This window comes from Salmo salar, chromosome ssa13 (genome assembly GCF_905237065.1).
Source record: "Salmo salar chromosome ssa13, Ssal_v3.1, whole genome shotgun sequence".
Lineage (NCBI taxonomy): Eukaryota > Metazoa > Chordata > Actinopteri > Salmoniformes > Salmonidae > Salmo > Salmo salar.
This window is the reverse complement of record NC_059454.1, coordinates 80,301,710-80,318,232: the sequence shown is the minus strand read 5'-3', so window position 1 is coordinate 80,318,232 and position 16,523 is coordinate 80,301,710. Positions and strand designations below refer to the sequence as shown.

Sequence of the window (16,523 nt, the reverse complement as noted above, 5' to 3'; positions counted from 1 at the left end):
GCTAATTTATTAGCGGATTTTTACCATAGACCATGGAGCAAATAAAATGATCTCAGTTTGTATAGGCTACAAAATGTCAGTGAATGATCAATTCTCTTACTGTCTACTGTGTAAACATCACCCTCAATATCCCCTCTCTCTGTGGCAGTGAGGGGATCACCAAGCAGCAGTCCCACATAGACCGTCTGTACGTGTCTCTGAAGGACATGGTGGAGCACAGGAAGACCAAGCTGGAGCAGCAGTACTGGATGTACCAGCTCAACAGAGAGGTGGAGGAGTTAGAGAAGTGGATCACTGAGCGGGAGGCCGTTGCCAGCTCCACTGAGCTGGGCCAAGACCTGGAAGATGTCACGGTCAGTCTGTCAATCAATCAGTCAGGCAATCAATCAATCAATTGATGATTGTTGTTCACAATCAGTCCCTGGCAAATGGCATTGTCATGTGTTTATTCAATAAACATCATTTTATGTGAGTATTTGAGTTTTCAAGTGCACCATAAACACAGAACTGAGTGAGACAAAACAAAATGCAATAAAAATGACGTCAAAAAAATGGAAATGTGAAATATGATACATGCCCTCTATAACTTATTTTGGTCTCTCTCTCACACAGATGCTACAAGAAAAATTCACCAAGTTCTGCTCAGAAACAAACAGCATAGGCCAACAGAGGATGGAGCAGGTGAATAAGATGGTGAACGAGATGATAGACTGCGGCCACACGGACGCGGCCACCATCGCTGAGTGGAAGGATGGACTGAACGAGTCATGGGCCGACCTACTGGAGCTCATGGAAACCCGAGGACAGATGCTGACAGCGTCATACCAGCTGCACAAGTTCTTCACCGACTGTAAAGAGGTACAGCTCAGTGTTTCCACAAGATTATTTTCTAGGCGGGGCACATAGGCCCCCAAATCATCATCAAGGTCCTCTTTAACCAAAATGTTTAATTGAAACCAATTGAATCCAAATAAATGTAGGCAGAGGGAAACAGAGCTAGGCAGAGAGGCCTGACCTGCCTGTACAATGGTGAAATAAACCCTAGTACGGCTCGGCTGGATTTATATTAGATAACATCAGACAGCGTAATGTTTGGAGGTGCTGGTAGACCGTAGACAGTGTAGACACTGTGGTCTTGCCATTATCCTGATGTGTGAGGTACTATTTCTGAGGGTCTTATGATGATGATGATGCTGTCTGTCCTGTGCTGTGCTGTAGGTCTTGGTTCAGATTGCGGGGAAGATGAGGCAACTACCAGAGGTGAGGGCGTGCCAAGCCAGCATCGCCAACCCAGCCACGCTGCAGAGGCTCATGCGCTCGTTTGAGCACGCCCTCCAGCTGCTTGTCTCACAGGTGAGTGTCAATTCTTCTATGACCTTGAGGAACATCAATGCTCTCTGGGTCTCCTCTAACACCCATCAGTCAAATAAGTAATTCTCCTGGAGGACATAAGTATGTTACAGATGTTAACCCCAAGATACACAGTGGAGCTGTAAACAGAATACCATTATGCGTACAGTAGCAAAGATGAAAGATATTGTGCACAGACTCGAGTCATACTTTTGCCTCAACCTTAGCTAGCACACCTGATTAACTTGGCTGTAAACTAAACTGAAGACCAACCATGATTAGATGATGATTTGAGATGACAGAGGCATGTCCTGTGTGGTACTCCAGGTAAGGCAGCTGCAGGAGAACGCGGCCCAGCTGAGGGCCATCTACGCCGGGGAAAAGGCAGAGGCCATCATGAGCAAGGAACAGGAAGTGATGTCAGCATGGAAGGAGTTGCTGGTTTCCTGTGAGGCTAGTCGCGTGCAGGTCACCTCGGTGACAGACAAGGTCCAGTTCTTCTCAGTGGTGCGTGAGCATCTCATGTGGATGGAAGGCATCATGGGACAGATTGGAGGGGACGACCCCAGGTAAGTAATTGAAGGTCTCCTTACCTGAACTGAAGTCTAATTGTCAGCCATTTCGTTAATCTCATACCTCTGATACTTGACTTGAGAAATAGGCTCTGCTTAATTTACGGGTAAAAAAATAACTATCTGAAATGTATATGTATATGTAATGTTCTATTTTAGTTACCATATCATGCACCCCTAGTTGAGCTAATTCCTTCTTGGCTTGCACATACTGTAGGGTGTATGGTCCCATTCAAGTTATGCAATAAGCTCTCTTTACTGCCTAGTTTCAAAATAAAACGCTTAGCCACCTTGACCTGAATGTATTCTGCCATTCAGTTTTTGTTTACAGTAATTAAGTAGTAATGGTATTAATTCTTCTTTTAATTTATGTATGACAGGATGTTCACATCACTCATTTACTCTACTTTCTACAGCTAGTTTCTCAGTACACTAACCAGGCACTTGGCTAACATTTCACACATACACTTTACATACTACTGAACTAAGCCGGGCCAGACTGTACTTCGCTGGCATGTTTACAGTATGTATCCACCATATAGTTACTAGAACCATGCTGGAAAGGACGACTTGAAAATAAAATATCCAAGCCAGCACAATAAAGTATGGTTCGAACCGGAACGATATAGTGTTATAATGGTAATAGGTCCCTCTCTTCACTGGACTCTTCTTTTCTGACATTTGCATGGTGTGCTTCCCTCCTGTCTGACCTGGTCCTATGGGGTGGCTTCTGCCAGGGATTCGTCCTCTGCGGAGGTGATGATGAAACAACATGGTGAGCTGAAAGCCAAGATGGACGGCCGCAGTAAGACCCTACAACAGTGTGTCGAGCTGGGAAAGATCCTGTTGGCCGCAGGCAACCCAGCAGCTGAGGAGGTCAGCATCACACACACACAACACAACACAATGTATGCACCAAAACCACACAGCCTCACATACAACACAACACTCTGTATGCAGCAAAACAACACAACACTCTGTATGCAGCAAAACCACACAGCCTCACATACAACACAACACACTGTATGCAGAAAAACTGGTTGAATCAACATTGTTTCCACATCATATCAACCCCAAAAATGTATGTGATGACATGGAAAACTCATTGGATTTGTAAAAAGTCATCAACATAAGGGCATTTCGTATGTTTGTCACCTAACTTTTAACCCTAAATCCAATGGCGTGACATCTTTTGTTGATTTCACGTTGAAATATTTGACAACTCAACCAAATGTAAATCAATACTAGACATTGAACTGACATCTGTGCCCAGTGGGTACACAACACACTATGCAGCAAAACCACATTTCAATCATGCAGTGTTATTGTAACTAAAAAAGTACAATAGATATTGTATGTGTGTCTTCAATGATGTGCGTAAGGAGGTGTATCACTTAACCTCATATGATGATGAATAAAATTCTCTGTCAAGACTGACTTCAAATATTTAGATAAATTGTCATTACGTTACATTTCTTGTAATCTTGAATGTACCCCGCTCTCTCTCTCTCTCTCTCTCTCTCTCTCTCTCTCTCTCTCTCTCTCTCTCTCTCTCTCTCTCTCTCCACAGATAAAGGAGAAGTTGGACACACTCCTGGCTAAGCAGAAGGATCTCTCTGAGAGATGGGACAAACACCAGGAAAAGCTACAGCGCAGTGAGTGACTCACTACACTGTAAGGCACTGTGGAGGGAGCACAAAGAGCTCTCAGGCAGCACTGCAGAATTTTTTCTATGGAAGGAAGGAAGGGCTCGTGCTCAAGAGAAGTACTGGTTTTAGATCGTGCCTCAGCGAACGGCTTTCACTATGAATATTTGTGTGTGTGTGTGTGTGTGTGTGTGTGTGTGTGTGTGTGTGTGTGTGTGTGTGTGTGTGTGTGTGTGTGTGTGTGTGTGTGTGTGTGTGTGTGTGTGTGTGTGTGTGTGTGTGTGTGTGTGTGTCTGTGTGTGGGCTTCAACAATCATTTCAACGTGACTAGACTAGACGACACGTTACAAAACAGTACAGCCATTTTTTTATTGAGCGTAAGGGGGGGCGGAACATAATTACAAAGAATATTTGCACTGCAAATTGGTCACAATAATCCCAAACAGATATATTATTTGACTAAAACATAATTTCAAACCTTGCTTACATTTGTATATGATCACGTCTCTCTCTATTATGTGTGGGAATACTTGGGAACAGAAATCCAAAATGTAAATCACTTGGAGCTGATTTCCTGTTGTTTTACAGTCTTTTATGTCCCCATAAAATAAAATTATTTTATAAATTATTATAATTTTTTGCTCAGAAAACTTGGGGAGCCAAATAGAACCACTGGCCTGCGGGGCCGTCAGTTGGGGAACCCTGACCTAGCACTGGAGTTGAGATAACCACCTGTAAATTTCATGTAAATCATTCCATTGATGTCAGTGGGAGACAAATTCATGCCCATTCAGCATAAATGTGTACAGTATATGAGCTTTGGTTAATGTTAAAAGACTTTGTTATAATAAGAACTATCGAATTGAGCATGCCCATCTCTTCTTCTTTTCTACAGAGAAGGATCAGTTCCAGTATGCCCAGGAGACGGTGAAGGCGGAGGCCTGGCTGAAGGCCAAGGAGCCGCTAATCAACTCCAGCTCCAACTCCAGGGAGGCTGGGGGTGCTGGAGGAGAGGCCCAGGCTCAGACTGACGAGGTGGAGCAGCTCATCCTCCGCCACGAGGCCTTCCGTAAGGCTGCAGCCACCTGGAAGGAGCGCTTCAGCTCACTGAGACAGCTCTCCAACGTAAGCTCTTCTTCAGATAGATACAGACAGTCTACTGTAATGTACCACTGGCTCGTCATTGTTGGCACTGTCTGGTGACAAAGCAGATTTACTTAAGTCTTTGCTTTTGTCTGTTGTCTAACATACAGTACCAGTCAAATGTTTGGACACACCTACTCATTGTTCTTTATTTTCACAATTTTCTACATTGTAGAATAATAGTGAAGACATCAAAATTATGCAATAACACATATGGAATCATGTAGTAACCAAACAAGTGTTAAAAAAATCAAAATATATTTTAGATTTTAGATTCTTCACTCCGACCCTTTGTCTTGATGACATTTTTGCACACTCTTGTTATTCTCTCAACCAGCTTCACCTGGAATTATTTTCCAACAGCCTTGAAGGAGTTCCCACATATGCTGAGCACTTGTTGGTGGCTTTTCCTTCACTCTCTGGTCCAACTCATCCTCCTCGCTGCTTCACGGTGGGAACTACACATGCGGATATCATCCGATCACCTATTCTGCGTCTCACAAAGACAGGGTGGTTGGAACCAAAAAATCTCAAATTTGGAGTCATCAGACCAAAGGACAGATTTCCACCGATCTAATGTCCATTGATTGTGTTTCTTGGCCCAAGCAAGTCTCTTCTTCTTATTGCTGTCCTTTAGTAGTGGTTTCTTTGCAGCAATTCGACCATGAAGGCCTGATTCACACAGTCTCCTCTGAACAGTTGATGTTGAGATGTGTCTGTTACTTGAACTTTGTGAAGCATTTATTTGGGCTGCAATTTCTGAGGCTGGTAACTCTGTGTCTTCTTTTCCTGTGGCTGTCCTCATGAGAGCCAGTTTCATCACAGCGCTTGATGGTTTTTGCGACTGCACTTGAAGAAACTTTCAAAGTTCTTGAAATTTTCCAGATTGACTGACCTTCATGTCTTAAAGTAATGATGGACTTTCGTTTCTCTGCTTATTTGAGATGTTCTTGCCATAATATGGACTTGGGCTTTTACCAAATAGGGCTATCTTCTGTATACAACCCCTACCTTGTCACAAAACAACTGATTGGGTCAAACGCATTAAGAAGGAAATAAATTCCACAAATTAACTTTTAACAAGGCACACCTGTTAGCTGAAATCCGTTCCAGGTGACTACCTCATGAAGCTGGTTGAGAGAATACTAAGAGTGTACAAAGCTGTCATCAAGTCAAAGGGTGGCTACTTTGAAGAATCTCAAATATAAAATATATTTTGATTTGTTTAACACTTTTTTGGTTACTACATGATTCCATATGTGTTATTTCATAATTTTGATGTCTTCACTATTATTCTACAATATAGAAAATAATAAAAATAAAGAAAAACCCTTGAATCAGTAGGTGTGTCCAAACTTTTGACTTGTACTGTATCTGTTAGGATTTTGTTTTCTTTCTTAGCCAAAGGGTTTCGTTCAGACGTTTGATTAATAGTTTACAAGACAAGAAAGGTATTTTAAGTACAGTTTGTCCAGTCTAGTTTGCCAACTCTATACCTGCTAATTGTTTTGCTATTACGTTTTTCATTACTCTTCACTGCAATCTTGACTTTCAGGCAGAGAAGCTGAGAGAAGAACAGAGCAGCAAGCCTGCCCCAACGCCACTCTCCAGTCGGAGGATGTTCCCATCGTCCTGCCTCACTCCGACCTTTCCCCTTGCTACCTCAACTCTGCTGAGGCAGACGGTCCAGCTGCATATTGAGCCCAGGCCCAAGCAGACTAGTCTGGGGATAGCTGCCTCTGCCTCCACTGCAGCCCAGAGGTTGGGTTCTACCATGGCCAGCTACACTCCTGTCATGAATGGCTCCAGTTACCATGGACTGGACCATCAGAGCAGCAGCGGGGGGTTGGAGAGTTCTAACTACCCTGGGATAAACCATCAGGCCGGAGGAGGTGTGGACAGCAGCTCCAGTTACCTTGGAGTGAACCATCAGACTGCCCTCCCACCAGTGGATAGTTCTGGCTACCTTGGACTGAACCATCAAAGCAGTGGGGGTATGGTTAGTCCAGGCTACCTACCTCAAAATCAAAGTAGTGGGGGTATGGGTAGTCCAGGTTACCTGCCGCAAAATCAAAGCAGTGGGGGTATGGGTAGTCTAGGCTACCTGCCGCAAAATCAAAGTAGTGGGGGTACGGGTAGTCCAGGCTACCTACCACAAAATCAAAGTAGTGGGGGTATGGGTAGTTCAGGCTACCTGCCGCAAAATCAAAGTATTGGGGGTATAGTTAGTCCAGGCTACCTTGCGCAAAATCAACACAGTGGTGGTATGGGTAGCTCAGGCTACCTTGCACAAAATCTTAGTAGTGGGAGTATGGGTAGTTCAGGCTACCTGGCTCAAAACCATCAAAGCAGTGGTGGTATGGGTAGTTCAGGCTACCTGGCTCAAAACCAAGGTAGTGGGGTTATGGGTAGTTCAGGCTTCCTTGCGCAAAACCAATGTAGTGGGATTATGGGTAGTTCAGGCTACCTTGCGCAAAATCAAAATAGTGGTGGTATGGGTAGCTCAGGCTACCTTGCACAAAATCTAAGTAGTGGGGGTATGGGTAGTTCAGGCTACATTGCACAAAACCAAGGTAGTGGGTGTATGGGTAGTTCAGGGTACCTTGCGCAAATCCAAGGTAGTGGAGGTATGGGTAGTTCTAGCTATCTGCCTCAAAGTGGTGGGGTCATGGACCCCAAAATGGCATATGCGTGGCAGCATCTGAAAGCCGACTGCATGCAGCCCAGGATCAACCATATCCACAAGGCTGTCAACCCCCTCCTGGAGGCCAGCAGGGCACAGAGGGAACAGTTTGGGGACATCCCCATGGTAGACATGATCGGGCCAGAGTCCGGCCTGGAGCTCCTCCATGGCAGGCTTCAAAGGGACCCCCGCGGCAGCCGCTCCGACCCCCAGATGGACCACCTGCGGCGGGAGAGGGAGTACAAGCTGGGCCGCCAGACCTCCAGCGAACAGGAGATCCAGGCGCGGCTCAACGAGCTGCCAATGATCGTGCGTCAGGAGCGCTATAGGCGACGCCTGGAGAGGCAGTCGTCCAGCGAGCAGGAGGGCAGTGGGAAGGCTAGGACACCGAGGCAGGACGACTCCAGCGACATGGAGTCAGCCAAGGAAGGCTCTGACAAACGCTCAACGTGAGTCCAGGACTGCCTGGTCATAGCCTTAGCAGTGCTTCCCTGTGCTGTCTGTTTTTGTGGCAACTCATTTCACATGCTCATTACAAAAACAGTTGTGTCTTGTCAGCAATGTCCACTGTGGTCCAAAAGCTTTGATTTGGAAAGTATTGATTATATTCCCTGTTTGGGTGACTCATGGCAGAAACTGTCTCATTGCAGAGAGAAGAGAGCCACCACAATGGCTGAGATTGTGGAGCAGGCCCAGGAGAGAGAGGCAGCACAAGTAAGTTATTTCACATGGATTTAACAGTATTTCCTATTTTGATACATTTATCTTGTGCACATTTTATATTTAGTTTTTGTATAGTGAAGATACAGTTTGTTAAGCCACACAGGCCGGCTTTCTGAATGACACACCACTCTCCTGTCTGTTCCAGGCCAGAGGGGAGACGTACCGCCCCACCAGCAGCCTCTCAGCACCCGTGACCTACGAGCGCCCGCGCGCCCGAGACCGCCCCAAACCCCGCAGGAGACCCCGCCCCAAAGAGCCTGAGGAGAAGCGGCGCTCTCGCTCGGCTCCAGCCCAGAGTCCGGCGCAACTCTTGCCGCCCTCACACACTGCCCATAACGAAGGCTTCCTGTACCGCAAACACGACTTTGAGGGCCAGCAAAAGAGTCCCAGCAGGTGGGCTATCCACCGACTCACAGTCACACACACCACATACCACACCACACACTTCACCACACCCACCCTAATACACACCACACACATAGCACACCACAGTGCACACCCCACCACACACCACACCACACCACACACTTCACCACACAACACCCCACCACACACCCCACAGAATTAAATGGTTACTGTAGATCACTAAAGGATATATACAGTACTCTATTGCCATACTATGACACACATATTGATACTCTATGAATTCACTTTGGAAAAAAGGAGAAACACGCATATGTTGCACAATAAGCTGTTCTTGTTTTGCAGTAAGTCGTGGGTGAACTTGTATTGCGTGTTGTCAAAAGGAGAGATCATTTTCTACAAGGACGCCAAGAGCATCACCACACCTTACAATGAAGAAACCCCACTCGACCTGAGCGTCTGTATATGTGATAGCACCATGGGATACAAGAAGAAGAAAAATGTCTTCGTTATCAAGTATGGCTTGATGAAGAGGATATTTTTTTACTCCAACTTACTCCTTATTATAGCATATCATTATTTTGTTCACCTCAAAACTTTTGAGTGTCTTTAAAATCCCTGACTAGAGAATAGACTCTTGGTAATTCCATAACAATGACTCTCTCCTTTCTTCTCCAACAGGAAAAATGATGGCAATGACTATATTTTCCATGCAAAGGATGAGGTGAGAATGCCTGTGATGAAAATGAACATGTTTCATCTAATGTCTTAACATCAATGATTTACTCCCATTAGAGAGCTAGATATGCCACCTCTCTGTGCAGAACTCCTCTCTAAGTTTCTTCCTACAGTAGGTTCCTTCCTTCTAGGGAGTTTTTCCTGGCCACTGTGCTTTCTCTTCTGCTTTGCTTGCTCTTTGGGGTTTAGACCGGTTAGCTGTAAAGCACTTTGTGAACTCTGCTGATGTAGAAAGGGCTTTATAAAAGAAACTTATTTTGATTGATTTATTGATTAAATTACTAGTCTTGCTTCTTGGTTTTGTAGAAACCCTAACATTCCCATGTCTCTGGGTGCACTGTTGCAGGAGGACCTGAAGGCTTGGGTCACTAACATCACCACCAGTATAACTGAACACGAGGAGATCGCCAAGTGGGACAAACCCACAACCTCGTCCACAGATCCCGACCGCTCAGAGAGGAAAGAGAAGTCAGAGGGTGACGCAGATGCCAGGTCAGAGAGATCTGAGATGGGAGGAGAGGTGGAGGAGGAAGAGAGGTCCGAAAAGGATAGGTCTGAGAAGGGAGAGGGGTCCGAGAAGACAGGCGAGGGCTCCGAGAAGGCAGACACGTCGGAGAGGGGTGAGATGGCAGAGGGAGGGGCAGGGGGCTCCAGCACGTCAGGGAAGAGCAAATGATCCCCGCTAAGTGGAGGAGTGGACTGCATCCAACCATCTTCCCGCTCCATCCTAACATTACCCTAAGACACCAGACGGTGGTGAGCAAGCGAGACGGAGGGAGAGTGTGTGCATTTTTGTGCATATCTTCTCTCTCTTTCTCTCTCTCTCTCTCTATATATATCTCACTGTCTCTCTCTCTCCCTGTGACATCCTGAGGCTTGGGTCCTTGGACTACCTAATGTTAACTGTGACAGACTGATCGTTCAGCCCCTATCCCAGGCAAAATACATCAATGCTTGTATTGCATTTTGGCCCTTGCTGGTAAATTGGAGGATGGAGGAGATGAACCAGCGCCACCGTGTGGTCACAGGCATTCGTCACAGTCACAACTCATTGATAATTTATCTCTTGGATTCACAGCATCTCTCAGTATATATAAATATATATATATATATATATATATATATATATATATATATATATATATATATATATATATATAGTATATAAAATATACCTATGACTGACTATGTAATGCTCTAGAAAAACCCAAGCAATGGTGAATGAAATGTCTCACAATATTTTGAAAAAGCTTTTTTTCTGAAGCAATATACTTTTTTATTTCTTCTCTTTGTTTGAGAGAGAGGGAAAGGAGACAAGAAACAGTTACTTATTATTCATTATATGATTGGTCACATTCATCATCAGCTTGTTTCCAGCAGGTCAGCAGCACCTTAAACACTTTCAACACATCTGTGTATACTCAGCATATTGACATTTCAAACTCACTTCATCTCTATATCTGAGTCATGCTGTCATGATGGAATGCTGGTATTACCTATGTGTGTTAATAATGGAACTGATCAACACACGTGTTTCTCTTCTGAACTTTTGGATTAATCGTGCACAGGCTCATGGCATGCCAGGAGTAAAGGTGAATTAGGGTTGCCAACTTAAGCAAAACTCAATCACCCCCAAGAGTCTATTTGAGGAGGCAATGCCAAACTTAACCCACTTGTAGTGCCAGGCCTGTGTCTACATCTCACTTATTAAATCTAACCATCCATGGCATGACATTGTATAGTGCACCTTTTACTTTAATGAAAAGTAATGTTCTTCATGGTCTTGAAGTTGACCAGTTCTGAAATGAATTTGGCTGTGCAATAGTTTAATCTAAAGGAAAGTACTGTGTAAAATGCTAACATCATGGTATAATTCTGGAATCCTGAAGAACGTTCTAAAGGCTTCTCTTCGGGGATCTTAAACTCTCCCCACATGAAGTATGGTGATAGGAAGATATGTTTTAACGACAGAGCAGAGAAAGTTCTCCACATTACAAGCCCAAGTCAGACATCCTTCATGCTTCTTTCGAATTCTATTTGATCTGAGACAAGAAGCAGTATAACCTCATTGCTGTTTTTATTATATTACTGCAATATATTTCATAAGGATTGTAATTGTTGCACTAGTGAAAATACAATAGTTACATCAATATTAGATGAACCTCAGAATATATTATTAACTACTTCTCCCTCCCTGTTTTCTTGCACTCTGAGTTGAAACCAATAGAAAATGATAGTCAGTCAGAGGGGATTTATCTAGTCATGAAATTGTACATAAGCTACATGGCCAAAAGTATGTGGACAAAGGCTCCTGAGTGGTGCAGTTGTCTAAGGCACTGCATCTCAGTGCTAGAGGCGTCACTATAGACCCTGGTTCGATTCCAGGCTGTATCATAACCGGCCGTGATTGGGAGTCCCATAGAGCGGCGTACAATTGGTCCAGCGTTGTCCGGGTTTACCGGGGCAGCTCTAGCAGGGCAAAAATTAGACAAACTGACTTGTTGGAAAGGTGGCATCCTATGATGGTGCCACCTTGAAAGTCACTGAGCTCTTCGGTATGTGCCATTCTACTGCCAATGTTTGTCTATGGAGATTGCATAGCTGTGTGATGGATTTTATACACCTCTCAGCAACAGGTGTTGCTGAAATAGCCGAATCCCCTAATTATCAAGGGGTGTCCAGTGTCCACATACTTTTGTGTATCTTTGAATGTATACCAATAAATTCTATACTCTAATTAACGGAGTTCTATGTACTGAAGTGGGTTAAGATTAAAACATTTCTCTTAACTCCACACAAATTAAATGGGGAAAACACATCAGTCAATTACAATATTACTGTTTATTCCATTTAAATGAAAAATATGCAGATTAGGAGTCATCTTTCAAAGGATATATACACCAATATCTAGTTACATTTTACACTTTACAAGGGAAAAGAGTGCTGGACAGGTACATTTGTTGTGTATATATAAATGTGTGTATTTCAATGAATTGATCATACGGACTTGATACAGACAGTTTTTTCTATTAGTAGCTGAATCCAGTCAGGCAAGTGAAATATTATAAGAACAGTGCTGTTGCGAGGGATAGGTCTACAGGCCATTTACTTGAACTGGTTAAATGGCTTGAATGATAACAAAGAACTTGGTAGACTAAATGCTACTGTAGTTTATTTGTTAACTCTGGAGCTGATCAGTCTGGTATCCAGGCTACACACGTTTTAGCTGTGACTCATGGGCTGTGACTTCAAAGCTAAATACAACCATACATCCCACAATTTTTTTTTTGCTTAAGCCTCGGTCATATTGGATGATTAATTATAAACATATTGATAAGAACATTCATAAACACAAAGAAAATGTAAGATTAGTACTGTTCAACTCATAAACTTCAATAGCCAGCATAGTTTGACATTTGGTCGACTGTGTTTATTTTTATGTCACTCTGAACTTCAAGTTTCAAATGGGCCACTTTTATAATCTTTACAGATATGTTTTATCCGATTCCCAAATGCCCCATATCATGGACCTGCCAAATCAAAATGACTGCTTAAACTGGTCTGTGTGTAATGTAGTATTAGTTATAACCAAATTTATAAAACATATAAAAAATAAAACCTTATCAAGCCTTATCCCCAAAACAATGGAAACCAGTATTTTGAAAATGAATTAATTTAACAAAAGACAGAATACAGACTGTTCCATTTGACTCAGGATGCAAATACTGGCACTTATTGACTTTGGCATTAAAGTGTTATGACCCACTCAACAGTCAGGAGTCTAACTGCAGCTTGTTGATTAGACGCAGTTAACTTATTGGTAACACTTGAAAATGTCACAATATATGTGTTATGTCCTCTGTTACAACGTGGACAAGTAACTGTTGAGAAACTGTCAATTACAGTATAACAACAAAATGTCTATTGTAGGTGGTTATTATAGGTACCACACCATTCTATATTACAGGCTTTAAAAACTAATGCTACCTAAAATTGTAATTTATTTGTAGGCCTATAGCCAATTGTTTTTAGTGTAACCTACTCCTCTGGAATTGAGCCTTTCATTGCAATACATATTGGTTAGTTAAACATTAGTAGCTGTTTCTTTTATTCTCCTCTGTGGAAAGAAAGAGAGGCTCTACTTTGCACATGATGTATAGTTCCTCCAATATAATTAGAATGATAATTATATGGTTCTAATTCTATTCATTCCAATTTATGGTTCCTCCATCTACATTCTTATCAGAGAAATCCCCATTGTCTTAGCACATCGATTCCGCCTGCACTGATGAGCGTTGCGTTGGAGTGACACGATCTGACGTTAGACAATGAGAAATCCCATCACTTCATGAAACAAACAGGTTAATGATACTACAGTACCTACTAAACAAACAGAAATACTACAAAACCTACTAAACCCACAGAAACAAAGCTCTTGACCTCATTGCTGGTGAAAAGTGTTTTTGTGATTTTGTGTTTTTCTTGTCTCAGATACAGTGTCACAGTGTACCTTAATGATACCTATACCTTGCTGCTATGACATTTTCTCTATGTAAACCTCCTTACTTGCTGATGCAAAATTGACATGAACATTGGTGTATGCTTAACACAGAGGTGTTAAGCCAAGATTTTTTCTAAAAGTCATCATCAACCATCCTCCACAGATCACTAGACACATGATGCATTCTATATAGTAGTGGGAGATTAAGAAATTCCTGATGTTGCAGCCATTCACAGTGTTTAAAAATCAAAGTCAATTTAATTGATTGACTAGAGAAAGTTAAGAGATTCCTGTGTAAGGGATTAAACTCAGTATAATAACAAATTAAACAACTTTTGGGGGAAAATTAGTAAACCTTGCCAGAGAGTACAATTTTTGAGATAAGCTTTCATAAAGGTCAATTATCTTGATTCTGAGGGGGTATACAAACTGTCATTATAATACCTCATGACATAATCACCAATTTGCATAGGAAAACACTTATTAGAATTCATGGACTTAATCCATATGACCAGCTATGAGCTCCATGCTCCAATCTCCACTTCTTAATGCCTTTGTGCATTTAACACATGGAGCAAAATGTCATGTGTCATGATGATACACTTATATAGGCATAATGACACAGTTATGCATACACTTTCAACTAAAGTATTCCCTGTATTTAACTAAGTCATTTGATTTATTTTTTGTAAGAAGAAAAATGCAGACAGTGTCTTCCACACCTTGTAGTATTCATAAAGCCATCTGGGGATAGTAACTGAACCACATAGCTCTGATAACCTAAGGGATTAAGTCAGTGATGGACGTCAACTGAAGGGCTGGGCCTTTAAAAAAAAAAAATGTTTCTGTTTAGAGTTAATAACGCTTCCGATCATTAAGCTTGAAATCTTTGCTTGGTACAAAATAAAATGTTTTACTCTGTATTCTGCAGCCCTCTAATAGCAGATCAGTGAAAGGCTGAAACACATCAGTGCTACTCGCAGTTTTCAAGAGGTGCAAGTGGAAACATGAATAATTGATGAGGTGGAAGAAGAAATGTCATGCAACTTTTGTTTTGCACTAAAGCACTGCCCCATTGCACAGTGTAAAATGCTAGTGGTGACGCAGGGTCTATAAGAAATATACATGTATACAGTATTGCACAAAGTCTGCACAACTCAATGTAAGTATTTTAAGAATGTACATTTTAATTCTGATTTGTTTATTAAATAGACTGGAGTAACATCTGCCAATATCTGTCTGTTGAAATATGAAACATATTGTCTCATAAACTCTGTTCATCCCTTAATCTTGGCACTGTCATTTTTATTACTTATTATTATTGCTTAAATGGCACTCATTTACATGAAAATCATATGTTTTATGACACAATGTGCAAGAACTTCATCTGTATTGTGTTGTATTAACCTCAAATCTAATTATTGGCTTTGATCATTGGTCCATTTGCAGTAATATGAGCAGACCAATTCTATATGGCTTCTATATGATGATATTGTATCAGTATTTACTGAGACGTATGCTCTGCTATAGTAGGTCTATGTTGGTCTTTGTGCTTCACCAACCTGCAGATTTCTTTCTGTACGTTGTCACTGCATCTCTGTAAATGATGCTGTTTTAGACATAACCACAGGCAGACAGGGAACTGTTGTTTCAAGAAGATGCCCATGCACCACCTGTTTGTTATCGCCGAGTGCCAGGCTTCAGACACACAGGCAGTGAAGGAGACTACCAATCTGTGAACTGAAATGAAAAGGATATATGGATCTATTTCAAATCTGCAAATGGCACTGTATGAAACAGCAAATGATTTATTAAGACTTTCTACTTGACGATGAGGTGTGACCAGTAATGTATATAAATGTACATATATACGCATCCTGAAGGAAAATAGAGCCAATTTTGTTGGAAAGGAAAGGGTTAACACTGAGTTTTGTTTGGTGGTTTCTTGGGCGATAAATCTAGCTAGCTAAATCAGCCATTGGCTAGTCCATCAGAAGCTAGATAGAAGGCATCTGCCATCTACTCTCTTTATGTAGTGTTGTGTTCTCTCTCTTGTCGTGATGTGTGTTTTCTCCTATATTTATATTTAAAAAATATAGTTTTAATCCCAGCCCTCATCCCCGCAGTAAGCCTTTTGCCTTTTGGTAGGCCGTCATTGTAAATAAGAATTTGTTCTTAACTGACTTGCTTAGTTAAATAAAGGTTAAAATAAATTACATTAAAAATGTAACTGTATTAGGTCCACATTTTGGAGTGACAGTGGAATCAACCAATCACATTCTGACCATTTTTACGAAGAATATGGAAACTTCAGCCTTCTCAAAGGCCAACAGGTCACAGGAGTAGTAGATTTCCCATGGTCTAGCTAGCTATTTTTTGTTGAAAGCCAGTTTGCAGCGGCAGCAGCAGGTGTTATTGAAGAGGATGTTGTTGCTAATTTGTTAACTTTTCCCTTTTCAAGAATAACTTTCAACAGGAAGTTAAGTTTAAATGATCATCATCTGGTGAGTGGAACTGTTTTTTTAATTGGAGCTCGCTGTTAGCCATCTCTTTGAAAATAACTTGTGTGTGAAACATTGATGCATTTAAACTTTAAGTCACAGGTTACTTTGTGCTAAACGTAAAATATTTTCTGCAATGGGAAGTAATAGTCGTACATTTCGATAAGGAAATGCTTAGCCTAATGGTTGTGTTTTTGTATTCTTATGATTGGGACCTACTGGCTTATTATGTCAGAGTGAATGGACTGCTTATCTTTAACATCATGCTGTGTGTGGCTGCTTTCTTTCCATCAGCCCTATGTA

The 16,523-nt window shown here is 42.0% G+C and overlaps 1 protein-coding gene across 1 annotated transcript in view; it reads left to right on the top strand.

The window, feature by feature from the left end:
- LOC106567935 (spectrin beta chain, non-erythrocytic 4-like) overlaps positions 1-15,007 on the top strand; it is a 29,570-nt gene extending 14,563 nt beyond the window's left edge. Inside the window, exons 7-19 of the mRNA XM_014137849.2 lie at positions 149-353; positions 613-858; positions 1,219-1,353; positions 1,678-1,919; positions 2,660-2,798; positions 3,493-3,577; positions 4,464-4,693; positions 6,267-7,843; positions 8,045-8,108; positions 8,263-8,510; positions 8,826-8,996; positions 9,162-9,204; positions 9,565-15,007. Coding sequence (XP_013993324.2) covers positions 149-353; positions 613-858; positions 1,219-1,353; positions 1,678-1,919; positions 2,660-2,798; positions 3,493-3,577; positions 4,464-4,693; positions 6,267-7,843; positions 8,045-8,108; positions 8,263-8,510; positions 8,826-8,996; positions 9,162-9,204; positions 9,565-9,894 — 3,715 coding nt within the window. The 3' untranslated portion in view covers positions 9,895-15,007. The remainder of the gene's footprint in view (positions 1-148; positions 354-612; positions 859-1,218; positions 1,354-1,677; positions 1,920-2,659; positions 2,799-3,492; positions 3,578-4,463; positions 4,694-6,266; positions 7,844-8,044; positions 8,109-8,262; positions 8,511-8,825; positions 8,997-9,161; positions 9,205-9,564) is intronic.
- The last annotated feature ends 1,516 nt before the right edge of the window (positions 15,008-16,523 follow it).